Here is a 26935-nt window from a genome sequence, read left to right as displayed (position 1 = left end):
GATATATGCTTGGATTCCAGTTCTAAATATGTGTAAAAATCTGAACCTACAAGATATTTTCAAATATTTGAATGAGGAAATAAGAATACAGATAAAAACAAATGCAATTAAATAATGAAGTAATATTTTAACCAATTAATACATGACCGCCTAGTTTACATCATGTACTTCAGGGCAGCATACCTTTGTTTAGGCGCCTTTTTTTAACGTCACGCTCGTGGGTTTTCAGAGCGTGTTGTGGGCGGTTTCTTTTTTTTTATTTTGCATGGCGCTGTTATGTGCATAAGGTTGTACGATGGCTACTGAGGAAGACGCAGTTTTGCAAGATGTCGCAGGAAATCGCGAAGAGGCTGATGAAGAAAAAGGGAGGACTGGGAGTCCGGGAGAGAAGCCTGAATGTTCCGCTGCTGTAGTACCGAAGCTGGTCAGGCTGCCGATGTCACGTGTGAAAGCATTGATGAAATTCGATCCGGAGTTGTCGTTGGCGAGTCAGGAATCGGTTTTCCTCATAAGTAAAGCTACGGTACGCCCGCTTCCGCTGTGAAAGGTTTTGATTTCGTTAAGCTTCTATGTATATTATTATTATTATTTTTTTTAGAAAGCAAGTTTGTTTTTGCAAGTGTATAGTTCTGGCACTAACAGCTGTGATTGGTATGAAAATGTTGTCCTCTTCATTCGGGAGACTTTTATTGTGGCAGTATAACTAGAATAGATTTTATAGTGTGACTGTCTCAAAAAAAAAACAAAACACAAAATGAAGGCTAGACTGTAAAAATGTAAACATATGTGGGTGTGTGTTTGTGTGTGTGTGTGTGTATGTATATATATATATATATATATATATGTGTGTGTGTATGTGATACCTGTGCAGCGTGTCTCCCATTCATTTGAATTGGTTGTGAAATTCAACATATAGCAGAACAAATTTAGAGGAACTATACCCAAAAATAAAAACAAAACAAAAACGCACTTGCCTTCAATCCCGCAGGGCAGACCAATCACTCTGTGGGTGCCCGGCATCTGGTCCCCCGTGGTCGGCATCCATCCTGGAGCTGGCGCTCCGAGCGCCGCAATCTTCGTCTTCTCTTCCGGGTTCTTCATCCTACGTCACCTTACCCAAGCGTGAGATCAGGTGACGTAGGATGAAAAAAAATTGACGATCTCACTGCACATGTGTGAGATTGGCAAATTTTTCTTTTTGAGCAAAAAGGCTCCTTCTGCTCATGCCTGAGATGCTCGGGCATGCGTAGAAGGATTGCCCAAGAGTGCCGCCATCTTTTTCCCTCTGGTGGCTATGTCACCTGATCTTGCACCTACTGTAAAATGTGAGAAAGTGTGCAGTAAGATCAGCACTTTTTTTCATTGCTTTGAAAACCCTGAGGTTTGGCATGTGCAAAATGAGCAGTCGGAAGCCTCCTGAGATACATGGCATTGGTATCCCAGGAGGCTGTGTGCTCTCATTCAGTCCTTACTTCAGAAAGACAGATGGGGAAGGGCTTCCCATTTTTTATTTTTTTTCTTTAAAAAGAATTTTAAGGAATAAATAGCAAATTTTTTTGATATGTTAGTTTGAATACAGTAAGTTAGTAGTCTGCAGAGTATGACAAATAGCCTTTACACATGTAGCTTTCACACTGAGCTGCCGATGATGTCATTGTACATGCCCACCTGGGTCGATACATTTTTGATAGAACTTCATCATTTATTTACAAGTGCTTAGCATCGGTGAGAGGGGGACAGCAGCAGTCCTGCCCTCATATGTCACATTGAATATGTTCATATTCATGATGCTCCTAAAGTGGATACCTAAGGCATAAACAACGCTAAATTTGTCATGTCTTACCCCACCCATTTTTTGACCACTCTGCTAAGAAAGTCTTAGTAAAACACTGAATAAAAGCCCCCCCTGTAAAACAAGCTACTTAATATGATGGTAATAAAACTGTATCTGGCAAACAGAATCTGCCCCTGCTCTGGCATAAAGTCTTCAACTGGCATAAAGGTAAGCAGAGGTGACTGTTGTCTCATGCTCTGTATTTTGCTTTTTGGAAGATACTTGGGGTTTGGTATCCTATTCTTCCTCTCTTAGTACCCTATTTGCTGCAGAAACTTCCCCTTATGTCCTTTTGGGTACTATGTGGAAATCAGCAACAGACATGCTCTGCTTTATTGAATTTATTTTTTGTGCAACAGTTTTCATATGAGTATAACAGCTTTGTCTTCCACTGATTAGGTCACAGATTAGGATTTATTTGGTTGTTGGAGGCTTCATAGATTGATACCCAGTGGCTGGGCTATAAACAAGGTGGAACTCATATCTTAAAAAATTTTTTTAAAAGGTAAAACAAACCTTTCTGACCATATGCATTCTTTTGCGTATCTACATATAGCTGCACTTTCACATTATTATTGGTGCTTACAGTCTCCCACTTATTTATATCTCTAATATTTTCGTACTAGTCAGTAGTAATCCTATTACTCTAAACCACAAATCTGGCCTCAAGAAATCAACAATCTCTATTTAAATATTTAAATATTCTTGTAAAAAATTTTGAACGTAACATAAAGATAAAGAACAGAATAGAAACTACAATAGACAAAAGCACCGTTCTAACATTAATTGCAAAGTTCTTCCCAGAAGCTTTTTCCCTGGTGTTCTGCCCGACACTTGTGTCTCTTCCACTCGCCACTCATCAGCGGCGGCCTGTCATCTGAACAGATTAAATTGGGGCAAGAACAGCCCCTGTACTCTATCAAAAAAGCTGCCTGTGTGCAATCTTGAGAGGGGTTTACAAGTGAGCTTATGCAATTAAGTAATTGGCAGCACTGTGATAGGCTGCTTCTCACACACACACACACACACACACACACACACACACACACACCCCCCTAACAACTCTAACCTTCATATTTTCTAAACTGTTGGTCGTAATAACGTTGAAATTTTCAGGGTACACAGAGTACCCTCATAGCTACTAATACCACATTATATAAATGACCCATAAGCTTTCATCCTCCAGCTTTTAAGACTTTTAAGTTATTGGGGTGAAAAGTTTAAAAATTATTGAAAATTGCACATCGGGGTTGGTGTTTCAAAAGCAAGTGCACCTAGGATCCCGAAATTGAAAATGCAAATGGGGACCCCTGGGGCCACATACATAGCAAGGACTATTGGGGTGGCCACCTAAATTTATACTGTCACAAAACTATAAATCTCATAATATTCTATCCTGTCTGCTTCCTATTTTCAACCCAATATCTCTTGAATTGGGAGGTGTAGATATTCAAGAATGTAGGTGCATTTTGTGCACTTGTAATTAACTACCCCTAAAATGTCATTACTATGGCATCATTAGAACATAAAAACTCTACTGATCAAAATGTGCTACCCTGTTACATAATAGCTGTCTGCTTCTCTACCTTGGACCCTAATTTTTCTGGAACAGGGAGATGAACATTGGCTGTCCCACATCCATCTGCTAACACGTGCTGTGCAGTGATGAGGGGGATTACCAGAAGTCCAACCCTCATCATTCATCACGTGTTCATGATGCCATTGAAGTAGACCTATCACTACATTTTTCAAATTTTATAAAAGGGTGGCCGTTACTTTTATATAAGAAAAAAAGTTTTTTTTTTTTTTATTTTTTTTTATTTTTTTAAAAAAAGAGTGCAAGATTAAAAAAAAAAGAGTGCAAGATGTCAGCAGCCAGCCAAAAGGGCCTTTTGGCTGGCTGCTGACGTCTTGCTCTTCTCCACTATCCACCAATTCATGCATCTGTTCAACCATCAACTTGTGCATCTGTTTTTTATGTAAAAGATAGTGCTTTGTGTATGTTTGAGTGTATGGTGCAAATCCTGTATAGTGCTTGTTTGTGTGTGTATAGTGAAGGCTGTATGTATGTTTGTGTAAAGTAGGACTATGAGTATGTTTGTGTGTGTGTGTATCACAGTGTATGCTCCTTTTGGTTGGTATAACATATTTTATATTTTTTATTTTAGTTAACATGGCCGAAAGACTGTCAAACCCAACAGTCATCGAACAAGATATGGGAATTATTAAGTATGTCAATACATAACAAAAGATGGTGATGGTAAAAAAGCATGTGATGCAAAAACAGTTTTAGTGGTTCTGAAAAAATGCACCTACAAATGCATCAAATTAAAAAGACGCTTATCGTGCTTTCATCATAAAATGTTAAAAGTTGGTAATGAGAAAGCCATAGTTAAATAAGGCTCAGATGTCTACTGGAGAGCAAACCCTAAAGATTCTTTACATCTGACAAAGTTACCATAACAATGACATCAGAAAAATTCAAAAACCACATCATTGAAATGGCAGTAAAGAACCCATGGTAAATATCTTTAGAATTTAGTGAAGGGTGTTTTAGAAGATTTTGAGATTGGGACAGATAACGCTTCAAATAATATGATAAGCACAGTTGAGAAAATGAACAAAGGAGATGAAGAAAGTGGTACACAAGTATAGGAATGACAGTTTTGCAAGCATTAAAGAAAACTGTGACATTTTGGGTGATATTACTGAACAAGCATTCAAGCTTATTACTATCCAACAAATGCCTTGTGCTGTTCATATTCTGCAACTAGCAATAAGAGATGGACTGAAAAATCGCCATGCAGCTGCTCTAATTGGAAAGTTAGGACAAGTAACTGTTGCAGCCAAGGCCCCAAAAACAGATGCTATTCTGAAGAGACTTGCTGGAAAAAGAGCCATTTTGGATCAATCAACATTGGGAAGCACTTATTCGATACACTTTGATATGATAAAGCGTTTTTGAATTAAAATACTTTCTTGAAGATCTGGACTATGGAAACACTTCTTTACCTAAAAGTCGGTGCAAGTAAAATAATTGGAAAGTCCTCTTTCTCACTTAACACTTGGAAATTTTTTCTTGCAATGGAAGAGCTTGCCTGAACAAATGTGGGGGGTTAATAGCTTATGGTATTTTATCTTCAATGAAGTAGAGAGGATAATCAGATCTTGTTAGCTGCTATTTATGTTGTACCGTTGAGCTGCATTTTGTTGAGTGGTGACCAAATTGCTATAGGAAAAAAGGCCCTCTATGACGTAGCAGTTCGCATAAAGGGGTTTCTACTTGAAACACCTGAACCACTGAATAAAGCTTTAAGAACTGGTAACTCAAAATAGTCCTCTTCAAATGAAGAACTAGACTTTGAAGCCTACTTGGACAGAATTGAACTTTCAAATGTAAAATGTTGCAGTTTAACACACGGAAAAACGACCGGTAAATGTCCAAATAAAGAAAATTCCAGCAGGATTTTTCTGAAGGATGAAAAAGTAGTTGAAAACTATGATCACTCATCCAAACTAAAAATAGAAGAAGAAATCCTTGTTTATCCAGACATTAGCCACGTGGCTAGAACTGTAACAGCAATGCCACCCACCAAAGTCAAAGACTATTCGAAAATAATTGAATCAGATTTAGGAGCTTCTATGAAGGAAGATCTGGCTGAAGCAATTCTGTTTGAGAATAGCATAGTTAATTTTGGACTGTATTTACCAACTGTTTTTATACCTATATGCCAACATTTATGCTGTTTTAGATTTTTGGTTTATGTAGTTTACTTGATGGTTTTAAAGTTGCAAATGATGTAGTTTATTTTTTTCAAGTTGTTCCTGATCCTCAATTTATATGCAAATACTTAAAAAAAATTTTAGCCTCTTAACTAACCATCAGTAAAACTTTTTCATTTTTGTGTTTTTAGCCTAAAATTTAAGCATTTACTGGTGTGCAGGCTGGTCAGTAGGGCAGACTGTCAGCTGCCTGGCCAGGAGTTCTTGTTCCCAAAACCAGACCCTGTGTTCAAATAACTTTCCAATTGTTGAGCTTTGGCAGTGATGAACTGCCAATGTTTGCGAATGTTCCATGTTCTGTTTTAAACAACGTGGAACATTAGTATACATTAGAATATTTAAATTGGAGGAAGTAGGTGAATGTTTGTGTTTTGTTTATTTTCTTCTATTTACAACAAGATAAATTGTGGATAAGGTGAAAGCAACATGCTGCCAGTTCTGAACCTTTCAGGATGTACTACCATTTAGTCATGTAAAACCGTTTAAGAAGGGGGATCAGACAAGGGTAGATAGACAAAGGATATTATGCCCCTAGAATCATTATAACCCAGGGTTCACAAATGACCACTGCCCTAAAGGGGAAAGTGGTCACCCCTGTCCAGTGCCCCTTCCAATAGACCATGTCTGGCACTGATAAACCTTTATGGAAATCTGTGCTGAAGGGCAGTTATGATGTTAGAACAATATCTTGACAAACTGAATAGAAGCCCATGGTCTGCCAGAGGTGGAAGAGGTAATCCCAGATGCTATAATATGCCTTTTGTAAATCCAATACATAGGACAATAGCCTCCCTCCCTGCCCATTCTGTGGTGAACGCTGAGATGAGATCTATAGTTCTGCAAGTCAGGTCTGCAGCCTGACACAAAGAAAACCTAGCTGATCTGGATAGATATAGTAGGGAAGTAGACAGAAGCTGAGATTTAAGATAGAATTTTGGCTATATTTTTAATGCTGCAATTGTGGATCTATAGTTGGCAATTAGTGTTGTCTTTTTGAGTTCGAAATGCCACTAATACAGACCTTATTCTCCTTTGTAAAAAAAAAAACTATGTTACACTTTCTGAGAAAGTTAAAGTAGGTGACTAGGGAAGGGGACAATATTTATAAAAGTTAAGAAACCCCTAACTGGGAAGTTAAGTGCTCCCCATTTTAAGATATTTGATTGCTGTTGCCATCTTTGCAACTGTGAGTGCCCCCTTTAGGTCAGCATAAGAGCCATCAATTTCAATGTTTAGAAATGGTAAAAGGATTTAAAAAATTTCTGCACGCTACTAAAATCAATTTGGGATTATGAGAGAGTCTTCCATCAGGCTGTTTGGGAAGATGTGAAATCAGGATCTGGGATTCAGCTCTTTAGCTAGCAGAGAGCCTATTTTTTCCCCCAACAAGTAATGATCAAGTTGTATTTTGTTTCAGCTGCGAGCAGTTTTGGCTGAGGCTGCCAAAGATATATGTGAGACATCCAGTTTAATGAAAAGGAGGTATTCTTTGTTTTGTTAATATGGTAAAAAGTTTGGTTATGTAACCTAATTCTGTATCATTTGCATCCTTTCCTAGAAGAGCCCCCCCTCAATAAAATTGACTGGGGTTTTTTCCCCAAATCCACCAGTAGATAGTGATCTGACTAGAGGGTTGAGAGAATGTGAGCGGATGGGTCCACTTTAATGTGATGTCAGATAAGTGCAGGATGGCTGGTGTCCCACTCATCAATGCTGAGCTCTCAGAAACCGACGATGTCAGGGCTGCTCATGCTCCGCCGTCATCCATGCTGATATAATAGGAGGACGCGAGATCCTGGGCCCCTGCTCCTTGCCTTCCCTGCTCCTTTCTTCCTGCAAAGCCGTCTACACACGCTGAAACCGGGTAAAGATAGGCAAGAAACAGCCAGTTGCCCTCCATCCAGGGGACAAGAAACAACCACGGGCTCTAGACTCCTTCCTCTTCCGCAGCGAGAAGGCTCCCTCCTGCTCTACAGTGAAGGCGGTAGCAGCCAAGATGGCGCGGGACCCGGCCAGGAGGCAGAACAAACAAGACCCAGTGAGTACAGACTGCGCCTCACACCACAGGGAGGGATAGTTACACTGCTGAGAGGGGAAGCCAGCAGGACATTTAACTCTGCTCCTGGCATTACAAGGGAGGATGACATTCATGACACGCATTTAGTCAACAGTCAAAAAAGAGATTGCCTGTCTTAATCAGGACTTGGGCACTAGAATTCTAGAAAACCGTAGCAGACGCAATACCGCGGTCTGCCGAATCAGTTGAACCCGCAGATCTCTACAATACAGTTTCTCGAATTTTCAACACACTACTGGGAACTCCCCAGGACAACCCTATTGCCATAGAGAGAGTCCACAGAGTGACGGGCCCACGATTTCAGGATCAGAGCAGAGTGCGTGACATTGTGTGCAAGCTATTGTCATACCCGCTGAAAGAAGACATTAAAAGCTGCCCGCTCCCAAGAGGAAATCTATTTTCAAGAATCGCCCAATATGCTCATGCAGGACCACTCTCCATACTTTGGCACTACGAAGGGCCCTGCGCCCACTCGTGGAAATTTTGAGAGCCAAGGGCTTGCGTTATAAGTGGGCATTCCCAATTCAACTTGCATCAAAGAATGGGGGTAACGTCAGTTTTCCTCAGCACCGCAGATCTGCCCTCCTTACTGGCCACTTTCTCCCTACCACGGGTCTCCCTTACGGACTGGCCATCTAGCCCAGGTTTTTTAGAGGTCCTGGAAGGCTCGGATTGGAAAATCCATTGCAGAAGGCACAACCTGAAAAACCCCAGGAGAGACCTGACTGTCCAACCGGAAGCTTTATGCAGGAATTCCTGCCATAACCTTTCTCTCCTGGTAAGGAGATTAATTCCCTTTTCTTTTGGCTACATTTTCTTCTATGGATCTACTCCCAGGATTTTGACTTTCTGTGTTTAATATTTGTCATATATACGCTTTTCTTTTCTTTTTTTAAATGGTACATTGGTTAGAACTTCTCTACAGAGTTGGACTTTAGCTCTTAATGCCATGCCTTGCTGTCTGTTGCCACCTAGTGGCTTATTCTAATAATACAATGGATCTCTCTCTATCTCTCTCTCTATCTCTATCTCTATCTCATCTATCTTTTTCTTGAAATATGATTATATACTCCACCTCAAGGCATTGTAGTCCTAGTGTCACCTAGGGGCCTCTTCCAGAACCTGTACTGACTGTTTTGTTTTTTTTTTCTTAGGTCTGTGAACTCAAGACATGCTTTCTGGTGCTTTTTTTTTATTTTGCTTTTTTTTATTTTGTTCCTTTATCTGTGCATTGGATCACCCGAGTCCAATTTTAAAAAAGCGTGAACATGCTTTTTGTAAAATTTACTAATGGAGTCATGGGTGGTGAGCATGCATGTTTGTCAGTTGAGTGTATTGTTTTCTTCAAAACAACTGTGGCTAATTCCCGGTCTTTCTGAAGCTCTTCACGAGTGATCCTTGGCTCTTGGACAACTCTGATTATTCTTTTGAGTGGTCTGTCCCAAATCTTATGAGGAGCACCTAGTCATGGCTGGTTTAGGACGAAATGATGATCTTTCTGCTTCCAGACTATGTCCCCAGTGGTGCTCACTGGAACATTCAGAAGCTGGAAATATGTCTCTAATCGATGCCATCAGTATGTTTTGGAACAGTAAGGTTGCAAAGGTCTGGAGTAAGCTCCTTGCTTTCATCCATCATGAGTTGCTTCTTGTGTGATACTTTGATAATGAGAAACCTTTTTTATAGGCCATCAATTAAGACTAAACCAGCTGATAATATTTTGCGCTGATAGGAGGGTAAGATTACTTGTAAATTTTTACAGATTTCAGCAGGATACTCGGCTTTCCCTGCCTTTTTTCATTATTACCATTGCTAGTACACTTTAATACATATAATTTGTTGTTGTACTTGTTTTGATTTCTATGTATGTGTGGACTTCTTGGATTGTTACCGACATCCAATGTAAATTTCATGTCAATAGCTCCATTTTAAGTCTATTTACTGAGAAAAATGTTGACGTTTTTATACTTATTTTCCTCACTGTATCAATGATTGAAGATGCTTCTGTGGAGTTTATATGCAGTTTTAGGAACCACTGTCACTTTCAGTACTAGAATTTATGAAAAACGTATTCTTGGTGACTGAGCCCATCCTTTCGGCTGTGGCAGTGAATACTTGGTTTATCTTCCTGAAGGGGATTTGCATTTATCTTTTTGTGAAAAGGATTTGCATTTAAACATTTCGCTTTGGGATATCACTCTGTTGTACATATGCCACAGACTTATTAAATAACCATATTATTTAAAAGAAATTTAAGGAATTTTAATGGCATAGATGATTTATAATTACCATATTAAATTTGATGAAAAAACTTAGATAATAATCATGTATGTGTTTTAATAATATTAGACAACATCCACAACAATTTCTCTAGTACAAGCTCTGTACCTAGAGAAAATGCTCCAAAAGCTCGACACCTTTAGCGGGTTATTTACTACCACTTCATTTGGAGTAATAGATAACAGAGCATATCATACTAGTCTAATCTAACAAAAGAATTTGTTGTGTTTTTATTAATAGAATATTGTTTTTTTGTTGTTTTTTTTTTAATTAAAATGAATGCTAAAAAAAAAACTATGCTGTTTAAAATCCCCTACTTAAAAAAAAAAAAAGAGCACAGGAATGTATTCATATTCAAATATAGAGGTATGAGTTTTCCATAGAAGTATAAAAAGAGCATTTGTCTAGGTACTATAACTACCTGTGTAGGGATTCTTTTCCTAGAGTGTAGTTATTAATTTTATTATTTTTAGGCCAGTCATTGAGTAAAACAAACTTGCATAAATTCACTGTATAATATTGGATAAACAGACTTCTTTTACAAATGTTTTATTTTCTTTTTTTTTTTTTTTACAGGAATTATTAATAGAAACAATTGCTAAAGATGCATATGTGTATGCTCAACGAAACAAAAGGAAAACGTTGCAGCGTCGCGATATAGGTTTGTATTTTTTTTTTTTTTTAATTATTGTAAAGTGCTTTGGGCTTTTAGAAAAGCTTGCAAAGACATTCAGAAGTATGGGACTAATGTTTCCACAAAGTGCTGATTTTGATTGGCACATAAAGGTGACTGCAAATTTGGCTGTTTGAAACTTACGCAATATACATTAGACCAGAGAAATCTGGGATACATAGCATACTACAGATACAAATTACATAGTTACATAATAAGTCAGTTTGAATATAGACATAAGTCCATCAAGTTCAACCACTAGGTAAATAAACCTATCCCAGATAAAAAAAACCCTGTGGGCATAGTTTATCCAGAGAAAGGCAAAAATTATTGCTTCCTGATTGAGGCAATAAGATTTTCCCTGGATCAACAGTCTTTTATATTTACTTTAAAGCTTTACAACCCAGCTAAATCCATTCCTAAGGGAGCCTATGCCACCTTTTCACAGACCTTACAGCAAAGAATCCCTTCCTTATTTGGAGCTTAAGCTTCTTTTCCTCCAGACACAAAGAGTGCCCTCTTGTCCTTTATAACAATCTTAAAGTGAATAATTGGGAAGGGAGTTCTCCAAATGGACCATTTATATATTTAGTTGTGAAAAGGTTGGTTTCATGTCTGTGTTTCCTTATTAGGACATACAATCTGAACAATGTTACCAATCTTCTATCTCCACTGTGGCATGGAGTCCATTGGCTGTGGTTTCCGTTGCTTGTATAGCTGATGTTCTTTTTTTTTTTTTTTTTTTTTATTCTGCCACTGGGATAGACCTATAGCTTTCCTGAAGCATTCTGGCTCCAGGGTGGATGGAAATACTAGAGAATGGGGTATGTGTTCCAGGCTTTGTTTTCATATGTGCAATTTCACTTCTGGCACGAAGCAGTATCACACTTTTGCCAGCGACTCCCACTATCTACATGTGTCCTGGACATTGTTGGAGTCTGTTTTTTTTTTTTTTACGATACTGTTCTTGAAGATGGAGAAATTTGTTGCCTGCACAGGTGAATCTGAGATTATACTGCATCACAAAAAAATAAATATTGTCTGCTACTTGGTCTAATCATGTGTATACTAAATCAAGTGCTCTGAATCCAAATCTGAAGTCTGATTCTGCCTAGGACGTCAGGAGCTTTTAATTACGCGTATAGAGGCGAATAGCTACAGTCTCTCGTTCTGCAGTTACTATGTAATTTCTATACATAACTTAACTTTTGCCTCAAAGTTCCATGACATTATGAAAACGTAGTTTTATGTTGCAACAACATATACAATTACACATAATTCACACACAACACACATGTACACTTCAGAAGTGTTTCAGGCACCTACTTTTGCGTTTGTGGCTCTCCGCTGTCTCCAGTTGCAGAAACCAGCAGTAGTCACCCATCATGTTGGGGTTGCACCGACCTTGATATCTTGTTTCCATAACAGAAATGTCCTGGTGGAACCTCTTCCCTTGTTCATCACTCACATCAACCAAGTTTTGTGGGAAGAAGTCTAAATGAGAATGTAAGATATGAATTTTAAGTGACATTCGGCAGCCAAGTTGATGGTATGCTGTTAACATGTTGTTCACAAGTTCAAGTTAATCCAAGTTCAATATAAAGTGCGGAAAGTAAACTTTCTGGATCAATGAGTGATTTATGCTTCACATTGTACTGGCCAACCGTGTGTTCAGGTCTGGGTGGCCAGTCTTTCACTTTGTAATGGTTGCTGTCATCACGACTGTTCCACAGGCACAGAAAGCACATATATTTTGTATATCCCAATTGCAGGCCAAGAAGGAATGCCACCACCTTCAGGTCACCACAAACGTTCCACTTGTGTTCTGAATAGTAAATCAATTTCAAAATGACCTCCAGGGATTCGTATGTCTTTTTCGTTCCCTCCGCATGAGCAAGAGTAACAGAAGGTTTTTTGTTACCTTTATGCAGCAATACAGCTTGCAAACTTGCTTTGCTCGAGTCTATGAACAATCTACACTGCTCTGGTACGTATTCGCAATCTAACTCCATCATCAGACCACTCACGTCAGTTCCGGAACAAATGTCGTTTTACAGCTTGTAATAACCTGCAAACTTTTTGTGAAGATGATAGAAGTGTGAAGTTGTCGTTCGTTTTTGTAGCAAATTTCAATCCTTTAATCCGGAGGCTAACATTTCAGACTTCTCTTTGATGGCTTAAAAAATGTGGCTTACCCTCTTTAAATTGGGGTTCATAACATTTTTTAACACCGACATCATCCTCCTGTTCCTATTCCGACATGTCACTGTCAGTAACAACAGATGTAGGAGGGACCGGCACTGGATTCTCTGCATCATGTGGCACTGGCTTCAGAGCAGAATCACAATCGGGATAGACGATTTTTGACTTCGTCTTCTTCGAAAACCCAGCAATTTTACTCATACAGAAGTAGAAGTCTGAGTGATAGTCCTTTGGCTCACACCAAACCATAGGCACAGCAGAAGGCATTTTATTCCTTTTCCTATTCAACCGTTGTGTTAGGCCAATGTAACACACCTGACAGCAGATATGAGGTGCCCAGCTTTTAACCTGATCCCTAATTTCACATTCAAAGTAATACTTGTAAGCAAATCTCACACTCTTGGTTAGGTTCTAGCATTGATCACACGGGTATATTTGCCACAAATGTAGCAAAAAATTGTCCGGTTTATTAACACAGCTGTGCCTACTCATCTTTAGCTCAAAACAGACTCACTATGTTTACTACTAATAGTACCTAGCTGTACTATTCAATAGGATGGTTTTGCACTAGAGACAAGCTCTTGGTCCATCTCGCCTTATATACAGTTAAGTCCATAAATATTTGGATAGAGACAACTTTTTTCTAATTATGGTTCTGTACATTACCACAATTATTTTAAATGAAACAACTCAGATGCAGTTGAACTGCAGACTTTTAGCTTTATTTTAGTGGGTTGAACAAAAAGATAGCATAAAATGTGAGGAGCTAAAGCCTTGAATGCTCTGCCAGGCTCTGTCCTGTGTCACATCATCGATAACTAGTGTCCCAGTGCCGCTGGCAGCCAGGCTCACCCAAGTAATCACACTGCTTCCGCCATGTTTTACAGATAATGTGGTATGCTTTGGATCATGAGCTGTTCCACACCTTCTCCATACTTTTTTTTTCTTGCCATCATTCTGGTAAAGGTTGATCTTGGTTTCATCTGTCCAAAGAATGTTTTTCTAGAACTGTGCTGGCTTTTTATTAGATGTTTTTGAGCAAAGTCCAATCTAGCCTTTCTTTTCTTGAGGCTTATGAGTGGCTTGCACCTTTCAAGTGCACTCTCTGTATTTAGTTTCATGCAGTCTTTTCTTTATGGTAGACTTGGATATCGATACGCCTACCTCCTGGAGAGTGTTGTTCGCTTGGTTGGCTAATTCTGCGATCATCCACCGCTGTTGTCTTCTGTGGACGACCAGGTCTTTTGGCGTTGCTGAGTTCACCAGTGCTTTGTTTCTTTTTCATGATGTACCAAACTGTATATTTTGCCACTCCTAGTATTGTAGCAATTTCTCGGATGGGTTTTTTCTGTTTTTGCAGCTACCCCTCAAGCTGTTGGTTTTAGTATTTTGAACATACCTTACATTCACGTGTCACAGTATCTAACCAATATTATTTAATAAATTGGAAACCAAATTTCTTCAGTTTATAAATTAAATTATATAATGATTTCACTATTGTTGTAAATTATGTTCTATGATACTGTTTCTTTTTTTAGTTGCTAGTTGGTCCCCCAAAAAATCCCCTGATGAAGCCTATGTAGGCGAAACACGTCGGGATGGGTGACCACCCCAGTTCTTTCTACACATTTGTAGCACTATAAGCCTTGAAAAAATTCAGTGTCAATTTAATTGTTCCATTAATAATTACTATACACATCACATTTTTCTTTGTACAACAATTTTATTGTCATTTTTACATTAGAAATAAATAAAAATGATGTTTTAAAAAAAGGTTTATTCTCTGAAAGTGCTACTTAAAAAGCCTCCTTTTTTCTTTTTTCCTCCATTCACTTCGTCTAATAATACGTTTAGTAATATAGGCTAGGCACGCAGCGGTCTAACCGGTTCAAATCTTGGTTTCCTGATTGCTTTTAGGAGAGTTCTAAATGTCTCTTTTCATGATATTCCCGTTGTAGTCCAAGAAGACATGTTTTTTGGATCTCCAAAGAATGTGTGTATATGTCCTGTGGCATCTGGCCGCAACTAGTTCTTTTTGACCCAGGGGCACATTTGCCATCGCAGGCCACAGTTTTGATTTTTTTTTAGCTTGATGACATGTCTTACTAAGTCTTAGGCTATGTTCAATGGGGTGCTTTTTTTTGGTCATCACACAGCCTATAGGTTATGGGACCTGCAGGCCTTATCTGTTAGAGAACCTTACCTAGTAATTCTTCTAGATGGAGTGATTTTAAAAATAGACCCACAATACTTGCCCATTGATACTTCATTAATAGGACTGGGCATTATCATGGCACCATCCATAGGTGGTCAAAAAATGGGTGGGGCAAATTTAGTGCTCCCAGTTGTTTAGGCCATCATCATTCAGTAATCCTATTTTGTCGGTGTTCTACCTACCCCTTATGCTTTTTGTTCAGACTTTCTAATGCCTGCTGCCTTAATATGTCCCATTTTCTATCTTTTTTTTTTTTTGTATTATACCCCAATGGTTCAGTGCCATGTTTTGAAACCCAACATTCTAGTGTTCCTGTGTAATCCCATGCAGTAGTAGAATAAATCTAGTGTAACAATTTACAAGGCTTAGTTCACATTAGCAGTAAAAAAAAAAAAAAAAAGTGCTATTTACCACTCCTGAGTGACTACTGGCATCTGATAGGCACCTGAGATTTTTGTGTTAACTGTTAGGCATTTTCAGACCTAGCGTTTTTTCAAGCAGCAGTGGTTCCTGGCAAGAGGCACCAGTTCATGCAGTGAGTCCCACGCTGGCTCGGCTTCTGTCTTCTTTCTGGCCCCCACCATTCCATCGCCTAATTGGGTGACGAGTCTTCCTGAAAATGTAAACATAAAAAAATGCAGATCTCACTGTGCGTGAGATTGAGCATTTTTATGTTTTCATTTTAGGAAAGCCCCTGATGATGTAGAAGGAGCAGCCCACACTCTCGTGGGATATGTGATGCGATTTTGCCAGAAGACTGCGGGCTCTCCCTGTAGTTACCGCCGTAGCGGTGAAGATAGAAAGTGTGAACACGTGATAAGCAGATGAGGGCGGACTTCTTTTGTTCCCCTACCATCACTGCAGAGCACGTGTTATCTGATGGAGGTGGGACAGCACAGTGTGATAGCTGTTTCTGCAGCCTAACAACTCTTTCTGTGCAAACCTTCATATCTTCCAAACTGTTGGTCCTTAAGAACCTTCATAGCGACTAGTAACCAATATTTGGGCTCCCAGCTTTAAAGAATTTCAGAATATAGTGGTCACAAATTTAAAAACATTTAATTTGACAATTGAGGTTGCTGTTTTAAAATGAAGTGCACATAGAAGCCTGAAATTGGACCCCTGGGGAAGCATTGGCTCCCCCTTAAAATTTATTTCCCATGGCATCATCAGAACATGAACAACTATACCCATCAAAGAGCACTGCCCTGTTACACATATTACTGTCCACTTCTAACACTTGAACACCAATTTCTCTGGAATTGGGAGGTGTAGGAAACCAAAAATGTAGGTGTAGGTGGGGAACATCTGTGGCTAACATCCCCTAAAAAATTTTTTACGGATGTTGGCTACAAGTGTCCCACTATCACCTACATTTTTGTTCACCTGTTCCAGAGAAATTGGGGTTTAAAGAAGGGAAGTGGACAGGGTAGAATACCATGAAAGTTATAATTTTTTGACAGGTAGGTGTAAATTTACAGGCCCCATCTCAATGCTCCTTGCTATGTGAATGGCCCCAGGGGTCCCCAATTTGTATTTTCAATTTCCGGCTCCTAGTAGCATTTGCTTTTGAAACAGCAACCCTAATGTTTAACTTTCACAAGTATTTAAACCTGTGATCCTATATATTGAAAATCTTCAAAGCTGGGGGGCTGGAATTTTGGTTATTAGTAGTTATGAGGGTCTCCTGTGTACCCTGCAATTTCAGGTTGTTACAACCAACAGTTTAGGAGGTTTGAAGGTTTGTACACAGCGAGTTGTTAGGCTGCAGATTATGACATGCAGTTTTTACACACACACAGCTATCACAGTGCTGCCAATGACATCATTGTACGCGCCCTTTCGGGATTGCAAACGCCCACTTATATGCAGGCAGCTTTTTTATTGAACAACAGAGCTGCTTGTGCCCTGCTGTCATCTGTTCAGATGACAAGCTACTGGTGATGAGAGGTGGAGGAGGCACGTGTGGTGGGTGTATCGCCCAGCAGAAAGCCCCTGCGTAGAACTAACTTTTTTTTTTTTTTTTTTTTTTCTTGTCCAGTTCTACCTTCCTGGAAGATGACTTCCTGGTAACAGTCTTTCAAGTCTTTTTTTTTTTTAACTGCATTCAGTTTAATTTTTTCCTTCATACATGTAACTTCTGCCCTGCTACCACCTACTGCCATTGCAGATATCCACAAATCACTAGATCTCTTCCACACACAATTACTTTCCTCCATGTACTGAAGTTCAGCTGGGGCTATGATCTCGCTCCCTACAGGTTTTTTGCACCAAACACTTGTTGTTCACATCTAAAGCTCCTACTGTTTCCAGATGCTACTGTTGCTAGGTTACTGTTTTAACTGCTGCTTTTTCTATTTGCAAGTAAAGGAGACAGGTTCATTTATACAAGCTAAAAAACCAACACAATTTATTTAGTATGTATTAAACCATTTACAAAAATGTGTACATATCTTTCGGACCAGCCCATTGTACATGTTCTCAATGTATGCCTAAATCAAGTCCCAACAAATCAAACACATTTTTCAAACTGACTTGCATATAAGGAAAAGGGTGCAACTTCTTTCTGTGTGTGCAAGTGTTTTTTCTTGAAGCAGGCTGTATGTCACCTGAGCTACAAATGGAAGAAGTAGGGGAAGCTTCAGAGGAGATGGTCATATACAAAATATATACGAACTGGTTACAAAGGTATCGTCAGATCTCATACACTACACTAATTGCCAATTTCCCTATTTAGGATAATAAGAGAAATATTTGAAAGTGGCACTTTTAAGGCAGTATATATATATCATTAAATTATTGTATAAAAACAAAAACTTTATTGATACAAGATGCACACATTTAAATGTCCTCTATACACAGAGAGGCAACAGATGCAAATTAAAAGCTGCATATGTTCATATCACCTAAGTTAGTACAGGTTATTGGTATGCTGTAATAATCCGACACGTTTTGCAGATAAAATCCGCATTCTCAGGGATTCAGTTTATACAGGTATTAGGTATGGCAGCATTACAACATGATACAAAGAATAAAAACAATGAAACTGTTACCTATTTAATTTTCGTTATTCACTAAAATACTTTTGTATAGTAAAAAATATAATGTTATGATGCATACCACCAAATTCACAAAACGTTGGTGGAACTTAACATGATGTAGCAATGAGCACAAAAGGTGGAGGAAATGCCCATGGCACACAGGAGGGGAAAACACCCCATAAACAGCTCCAGAAAGTATATCCAAAAATATTGGAAGATGTATTATGTGCACTAGTTCATTAGATGTCAAGCCTATGAGATGATAATAGGGTAACAGCTGCAAGGAGATAGATAGATAGATATATATATATATATATATATATATATATATATATATATATATATATATCACAGGTTGACTATCAAAAATCCGGCCATCGATAATCCAGTTTTCAGTTTTCTGGCATGAATTTCAGAGCACATTTTCAATGCAAGGACTTTAGTACACTGTTTGGCACTTATGTTTTGATGGCGCTGTTCTCTCAAAACAGCTGTTAAGTTGCTATACTATACTACATGTTGAGATGTTCCTGCTCCCTGGAACTGTGCCAGATGTCCGTGGGTGCTGCAAGAGGAAGGCGTGTGTGTATGTACGTATATATATATAATATATTAGTGCCCATGTTTTGATAATGTAAAATTAAGACATTATATATGGTATAGTTGTAATCCAATATAAAAGTAGGAAATCCTTTCAAATGACTAAAAGGTGTTACTCTTTTTAAATTAATTGATTGAATAAATCAAGCATTACAAAGGGTAGTGTATTATAAATAAATTTTAAAAATCCACCAAGTAAGGATGTACTACTGTACTACTTTTTTTTTTTTTTTTTGTAGATAAGATTACTATGTCCACAGGAAAGGGGGGGCCACCCATGATATCCCCAGAAAAAGTGGCTTCATAAAGAGCCGCAGGATAGACGTCCTCCCTTTATACTCACTACGTTCCATCACGTCTGAGGTGATGACGTCCGCACAGGGAGGTTGACTTCTGGTCTTACAGGGTGAAACGCACGCTGTGCTCCACACATCAGGGAGGTGCATGGATCGCAAAAGTGAATCCACCAACAGACCGGAATGTACCAGGAGGGGCACAAATGAGATAGCAGCACACCAATGAAGCAGGGAGCAGAAGTACAACAAACAAAAAGTACAGTGAAAAACATACCAAAAAAAGGAATGGGAAAAGATAACCAGGGGATAATCGGTATAGGGTCAGTCCTATTGGTAGCGTCCTTAGGTGGGAATTATTATACCACCTGTTAACTGGACAGCCAGCTGACCCACAGATGGAAAGTGGGGCTGGGCTTTGGGGAGACTTAGACACCAATAATGGTGTCATGATTCTCCCGTGGGTCCTGTCTGGATCTGTTGCCTCTCTTTGTGTATAGAGGTAGTACACACGTTTTAATGCGTGCCGTTTGTAATTGTATATCTTGTATCAAAAAAGTTTTTGTTTTTTTACAATTTTTGATATATATTGCCTTAAAAGTCCCACTTACAAATATTTCTCTTATTATAAACGAATTGATTGTAATTCTTTATACTAGTATAAATTGGGGGGGTTAAACTCTAAGAACTACATTAGTAGCTGAGAATATTTTTACTTTGACTGTATACAAAATTTTAAACAATGCTTTTATTTATCTGTTTCAGATAACGCTGTTGATGCTTTTGATGAATTTGCATTTTTGGAAGGTAAGGCAAAAATGTTATACTAAGTGTTGTGTACTTTTATTTTTACCAGTTTCTACACTTGATGTTTGCAATTATTAGCATATAGCTTGTTTTAAAATGTTGGATAATGCAAATAACCAAAGTAGTAAACCAGTGAGACGACCAAAGACTGCAAAGGTTTTGTACACCCAAAAACAGGAATGTATTTTTTTTATTGTATTGCAGCCGTTATTTTCACCTGGTAATACTTCAAATTAGTATTTTTGAGTTTTTGTTAGGAACCATTTCCAAATAGAAGTAAATCCCCTCTCAAATAATTGGCAAAGCTGTAAGAATTCTCTTCTCCATTTTTAGTAACAATTCAATTTTGCATGTTCCCCTGCTACCAGTGCCAGGTCCATGGTAATTAAAGCTAAAGTGTAATTTGTTATTATGTTGCTTTCTCTTGATACTTCCTACCCCTGCCATTATTATATTACATTTTTGAATAACATTTTATTTTTATTTCATTCATTATTTTTAACATGTAAGGTCCTTTCTTGGTCCTATTCTATGCAATGTAGGCATATCATGGCTTGCTGTAGAGGCCTGCAGTTTGCTGTATGTGACTTCCTAAAAACATGATGCACCTTGCCTCCATACTCTTTTAAAGAGCCCTCAGCCCTAATGCAAATAATGTATGTTCCCCTATCTAATTAATAAAATACAAGGCTAAGTTTAGTTAGCCTGAGGAGGAAAGTCTAGATGACTGTTCTAAATCTTCCAGCCAAGAAATGTTGCAGGCTTTAATTTAGTGCTTCTTTTACTGCATGTTGTGAGTTCTGGACTGGAGAGTAGCCTGTACAACCATGGAAGACAAAAGGTAAAGTCACAGTTTAACCCAGCATTTAATTTTTTTTTTTTTTTTTTTTTTTTACATCACCCGGAAGATGACTCATCCTCCGGGGTGATGTGAGTGGGGATTTCCCTGCCCTGCCTCACACAGGCACACAGACGCTGGAGCTGCTGCTCGCATCTCCAGAGAGATGCAAAGCACAATGCAGGATTTCTGCATTGTGCTTTACATCTCACTGCAGATGCCAGCAGCAATAGCAAATTCCGGCAGCAGCGTGGCCAGGACCCGGGTGCTATTTAAAAGCAGATTACTCAGTAATCTGCTTTTAAATTTCAGTAATCTGCTTTTAAATTTCCCGCCCGGGCATCACACCAGGACCATCGGATCAGCGCTGGAGCGTGGGGCAAAGGTAAGGGGGGCTCTTAAAGTTACCCCGAGTGTGACTCAGGATTACCGATTTTTGCAAGTAAAAGCCACCCCGAGTCACACTCGGGATTACCGGTAGGGGGGTTAATATCCAATTAGTTTATAAGGGCTAGGTAGGCTTTTTAAACCTGAGATTGAAAGAATCCCTGTTAAATCACTCATATCTGTATAGTAAAATGTGTTACCTGGTTTAGATTCCTTTCTAGCAACGGCTAAAAGGCTGAACCTTGCTTCAGATTAAGGTTTGGAGGACACTACTGGCAGCTTCTCCTTGTTCTGAGCAACCTGAAGGACCACCACCTGTTCACTTATGGGGCGGTGTTTAGTGAGTCTGTGGACACTGAAAAAAACAACTTGTCCCTCCTCCCTGAGCCTTTGTACATACCAATGGGTTTGTGTAACTCTTAAATTCATTGGGTGCTTAGGGAATCTGCTACATTCCTGTACAAAAAGTCTCCTAAGGAATGTTCTGTACAGGCATTTGTCCATGATTTAGAGGGTGGTAATTATAAAAAGTTTACAGTGGCTGCACACAACTATAAAAAAAAGGAAGCCAAGGTGGTGGTTGCTGTTGCAAAAGGATTGATTACTGGGACTATTAAAGCCTAACTTTTGACATTTGGTAAGATTCTGAATAGTACTATTTTATGTTTCTATTAAAGATGTTTTTTGTTATCATAAATGTTTGTTTGGAAGACTGGTTTAACAATATCCGACGACTACACTGAATTGAAAGACAGTGATTTACATTATGCAAAATGTGACAATGATGGGAAATGCTTAAGGTGAGACAGATGAGGTACCCACTGGGTTCAAGGCATTAAGATGTCAAAATTAGATTGTATTCCTCAGCCGCATGTTCTTCCAAATCAAAAAAATAATTGTTTTGGAGAAATCACAATAAGATTAGTAGGAAGCTTGGGGGGGGGGGGGGGGAAAAAAAAAAAAAAAATAGAAGATAAAAAAAAAAAAAAAGAGGGGGGGGGGGGGGGGGGGGGGGGGGGGGGGACAAAACAAAACAAATAGAGCCAGAAAATAATGGAGAACAGAAAGGAGAGAAGAATTATGAGGTTAGTTTAGGATAGGAGGATGTCCAACGTTGTGCTAAATAAGGCAGGTTGGTATAAGTTAAAGAAGGCAATGCAACAAGGTAGGTTTTGCCATCTTTAAGACCATAATGTCTGGAATTGCTTGAAATCTATGAAAAGGTTTCAATGTTTCCATATTTTTGAGTTGTGGGTAATTATTATATAATAGACATGAAGTAGCAGATAGCGCAACTTTATTCTCAAGTTCCTTTATCCCTTTAATAGTTCAGGGAGGTATGAGCTGGTTTGCAGTATTACAGAATAACTGTTCTGGCAGCCTAAATGAAGAAACAATGTAGTCTTTTGTTAGAAGCTTCTTCAGATGCTAAGTTGAAAATCAATTGTAACAGTTTTTATGGAGGTTGGTGTCAAAAAATAGGCTTCATCTCGTGTAAGAGGTAATAGAGGTATAAGTATTAAACTTTAAGCTCCATAGATTAGGAGTTAGGGGGCAGATCCACCTGATGTGTATGATGTGTATGATAACCTGATAAATTCTATAGAGTTTATCAGAACTATAATACCATTTCATGAGAATCTGATCGTTTTAATACATTTATGCTAATGGTAGACCTCATCCTTGAAAAGGCACAGAGAAGCAATTTAGAAACTGATTGTTTTACTTGCTGACCTTTCTGGTTTCCCCAGGAATATCTGAATGTTCTATTATCCCTAAATGATGATATTGTTTAATGAACCCCTTCATTTCTGCCTCACTTTATGAAATACTTGCACCCTCTTCCTTTCCTCCCCTAACGCTTTGATTTTTGTTCTTGCCCAAGTGTTTTTTTATTCTATATTTTTTTGTTTTGTTTTTGTTTTTTGATACTGTTTTTCTTAAATATGAAATGGTCTGTTTTGTTTTGCTTGGTCTCTGTGGGTTGTTCTTTAATTTCAACTGTTTAAGAAACTTAAAAATCTTAAAACTTCACCTTTAAATGTGACCAGCTAGGATGAGTTTGCATGTAAAGAGGTTGTCCTCTTTAAACATACAGTTAAGTCCCTGCTTTGATATGGCAAATTTTATTATTGGTTCTACAGCAGAATCCTGGCACATAGCCAAGGCAGTATACGTATGTACATAAGTGTACGTATGTATTATTAGGTGGTACAAAAACTTAAATAACAAACTAATCAAAGGTACAAAACCCACTCAAGTATCGTTCCAACCCCATTCATTTCATTGGAGTAGATAGAATATATTACAGGTTTCTCCTAAATTATGTAAATAGGTTTCAAATCTGGAAGAGACAGATATACACTATAAACTGTTAAAAGCCTAAATTTAGGAAAGAAGTAATTTGTGGAAAATATGCTTTGAACACAAAAAAGATTTTTTTTTAAACCAAAGTATATTAAAAAAATATATATATAAAATCATCAAACCATATATATTGTTGTATATTTCCCTATATCAAACTATATACAAAAAATAAAAGAAAACAAGACAAAAATATCATAAATATGTCAATTGTTTTCAAACAATTATAACAACATTCTTATTATCAATTGCAGAGTGACAATTTACAAGAATAATTAATTATTGATGGTGTCCAATCTTCAGTCTACAAAGAAAGAAAACCCAAGCTCTATTTCAATTTCAGGACTCATAGGGCAAACAAAGAGAAATGCTGACTTGACTACAGGACAGTATGGTAGGCTCTTTTGAAATTAAAGCAAAACTAAGATGACTTGGATACTGCCCTGCTGATTTTACTGGAACATTGTGGCAGTGATTTCTAAAGCTTTAAAACTTGCCTTTAAAACTAAGCCAAAAGTAGTTTTAGACTTGCTTGAGTTAGGAAGTGCTTTTCTTGTTACCTTTATCAGCCACCTATATATGCTGTACTTTTGACTACTAAATGACTACTTTTTGTAACAGTTTTTTCTTTAAATCTCTACATGGTTTCCATTCTTCAAAAGTTGCAAATCTAAATTAAAATAATCAGGGAATATGCCTGGGTGGAGTATAAATCTGGTTTGAGGAATATAGTACAACTGTGATAGTTACTGATAAAACTGTAGAGGATTGAACAACTCAGGTTTTAAAATACATTTTTTTTTTCTTCCTACTAGGCACATTGGATTGATGTTCTTGAAACGGCCGTGAAACAATTCATGATGCTTTCAACGCCGCAAATTTTCATCCGTCTACGTGTTTGGCAAAGGAAATTTTTCTGTGTTTGCTTTATTTTTTGCATACATTAATATAGCAAGTGCTCTTGTGTATTATCAATAGATTTCCATTATTGGTTTGTATTTTTTCCTATTGCAATAGTTATGTAAATCCAAAAAGAAGTACAAATTTATATTGCGCCTGTCACTGTTAAAGAACATAGTATTTTTATAATAATAACTTTTTATTTTGTTTATCTGTCGCTGTCCCTTCTGTTTGTACCAAAACTAAATTGGAGATTATGCTTTTAAAGTCTGAAGGTTGTATCTTTTTGTGTTAAGCAAAAAACTACCCATGTCTTGATGTGCTGAAAGGGGGCTCTGAACAAGATAGTTGCCAATTAAGCTTAATACAGAGTTTGTTTCTTGTCATGCCCAGTGTTCTCTTTTAATGGGCTTCAGCAGGAGTAGACTCTCTCCTTTTGATTTTTGAGAAGTGCAGTTAATATTTACCTTTGTTTGCTAAAATATTTTGGTTAGGAAGAACATTGATTAATACATGTCTTAAGGCGTAGGTGCCTTTACTCTTCTCAATTGCACCTGTATCCCTTCACAAAATATGCCAATGCCCAAACTTAACAAGTCTGTGATGTTGCTGCTAAAATGAGGTTTTTGAAAGCAATCTATATAATATGTAGAATTATAGATACATGTATAGACCAGCCTTTCTCAAACTTTTTAACATGAATAAGCACCTAAAATGTTACCCCTTTTTATAATTCCTGTATCCTTAGCTTATAGTAAATGTGTGTGGTGGACAGTGGAAAGAATGCCTCTTACATCAAAAAAGGTCATTAGTCACTTTCCTGAGAAGCACCAGTTTTAAAGTGCTCAATCCTTAGCAACTTTTGAAAGAACCATAGGGTTCCAATCAACCAATAAACTCCAGTTTCCAATAAACTGGTTTAGAAATGCTGGTATAGACCCTAGGCATACCGGAGAAGGTAGTAAAGGGCTGTAGCCATGCCCCAGATATTGGCTACAAAATCCATGGTATTCATACTGTTTTGCTAGTAGTTTTGCTCCAATAAATTTAACAGTCATCAACAACATCAAGCAACAAGGAAACCCATATATGGCATTTAATTGTCTACAGTTTTGAAGAAAAATAAACATTTGAAATTGTGATTTTGACTAAACGGATGATGAAATTCTTTGTTATAGTAAGAGTTGAGCACATTTTAGCAATCAAATCATTTATACCACACTAAGGTAATATGAATACATTTTCTCACTCCTAAATCCTTTTTGTAGGTTTGTAAACCACAGTCAACAGAGATTGACTGCACAATACGTGGTTGCCCTAAACAAGTCCACATGATGGATAGAGGTCAGCCTTATGCCCAAATAAGAGGGACAGGTCTGCAGTGTAAGCCAAGCCTAATGTGATAGAGTAGCACAAATGTGTATGAAGACACACACAAACATTCTAGGGCTACCAGAAGTTTGTGACAGGCAAGATGCAAAGGACAGAAGACGGTAAGCTGGTCACAAATTGGTGAACAGTATTGAGCACTATGAACAAGACTTTTATACGCTGTTAGTGACAGAAAGACGAAATGCAAAACTAAATTAATGGAAATGACAGAACCCCAAATTCACAGTCCAGTAGACTGAGTGGTCAAACAACTCTCTAGGCAGATTTGTGAGTAAATACATACAGTAGGTGTTGAAATCTGAATATAGATGAGAAAAGATAGTCTGGGAAGGGTAAAGATAGATCAGGGTTGTCCTGGACTATAAGGCTTTGCTTGTTATTACCAAAGTGGTAAAGTGTAATGATGCCTATATATATATATATATATATATATATATAAAAAATAAGAGACCTATGCATAAATGATCAGTTTCTCAGGTTTCAGCCTTTTTATCTTTCGTCTTAGTTTTTAAGAACTGCTGACAATATCTCTCCTGATTTATAAAAATATACAATATTTATACAAAATAAAAATGTTTTTGTTTAGAGCATAATTTTAAAGGAAATGACAATACATAAATTAGGGAAATGATGCAGTGTTTGCAGAAAATCCACCGTTTACATAATGGCAATAATGTTTTGACTAAAGAATGTTCAGAAGTCATAATTTGGTGGAAAATACCCCTGATTTGCAATCACAGCTTTTATGCATTTTGGCATGCTCTCCACTACTTTTTCACATTGTTGTTGGGTAAATTCATACCACTCTTTGATTTTTGGCAGAACTAGCTTATCATTGCTTGATGGTTTGAGATCATCCATCTTCCTCTTGATGTAATTCAGAGGTTTGGTTTTCCTGGTTGTGTGACATGGAGCATTGTCCTGCTGGAAATACCAATCATCTCAGTCGGGGAGCACACTTACACTCATTGTATCCTTCTGTCAAAAAAGCCAAGATTGCGTCTTTCTTTTTCTCAAAACCTTTATTTCACCTGTTTTGTCACTGTCAATAGTTGTTTTTTAATTGCCAAATTCCTTTGACGTACTTCTTGCAGTCAGAAATAATACAAAAATGTATCAATTTTGGATTTTTAAGGCATGTATTTTCAAAGAAAGCTAAACTTAAAAATGTATTTCTTTATTTACAAAATTTGTTTAAAAACATAGATATTTCCAACATTTTGATAATAAAAGCAAAAGAAGAGAATAA

The 26935-nt window shown here is 37.8% G+C and overlaps 1 protein-coding gene across 1 annotated transcript; it reads left to right on the top strand.

The window, feature by feature from the left end:
- The first annotated feature begins 244 nt into the window (after positions 1–244).
- POLE4 (DNA polymerase epsilon 4, accessory subunit) lies at positions 245–26935 on the top strand. Its single transcript, XM_072405080.1, has 4 exons — positions 245–523; positions 10551–10635; positions 19764–19805; positions 24210–26935. Exons 1-4 carry the CDS (start codon positions 296–298, stop codon positions 24221–24223), a joined length of 369 nt encoding a protein of 122 aa, XP_072261181.1. The 5' UTR covers positions 245–295; the 3' UTR covers positions 24224–26935.

The sequence above is a fragment of the Pyxicephalus adspersus genome, chromosome 3, assembly GCF_032062135.1.
Source record: "Pyxicephalus adspersus chromosome 3, UCB_Pads_2.0, whole genome shotgun sequence".
Lineage (NCBI taxonomy): Eukaryota > Metazoa > Chordata > Amphibia > Anura > Pyxicephalidae > Pyxicephalus > Pyxicephalus adspersus.
The sequence above is the reverse complement of the archived record's forward strand: the minus strand, read 5'-3'. Positions and strand labels throughout refer to the sequence as shown.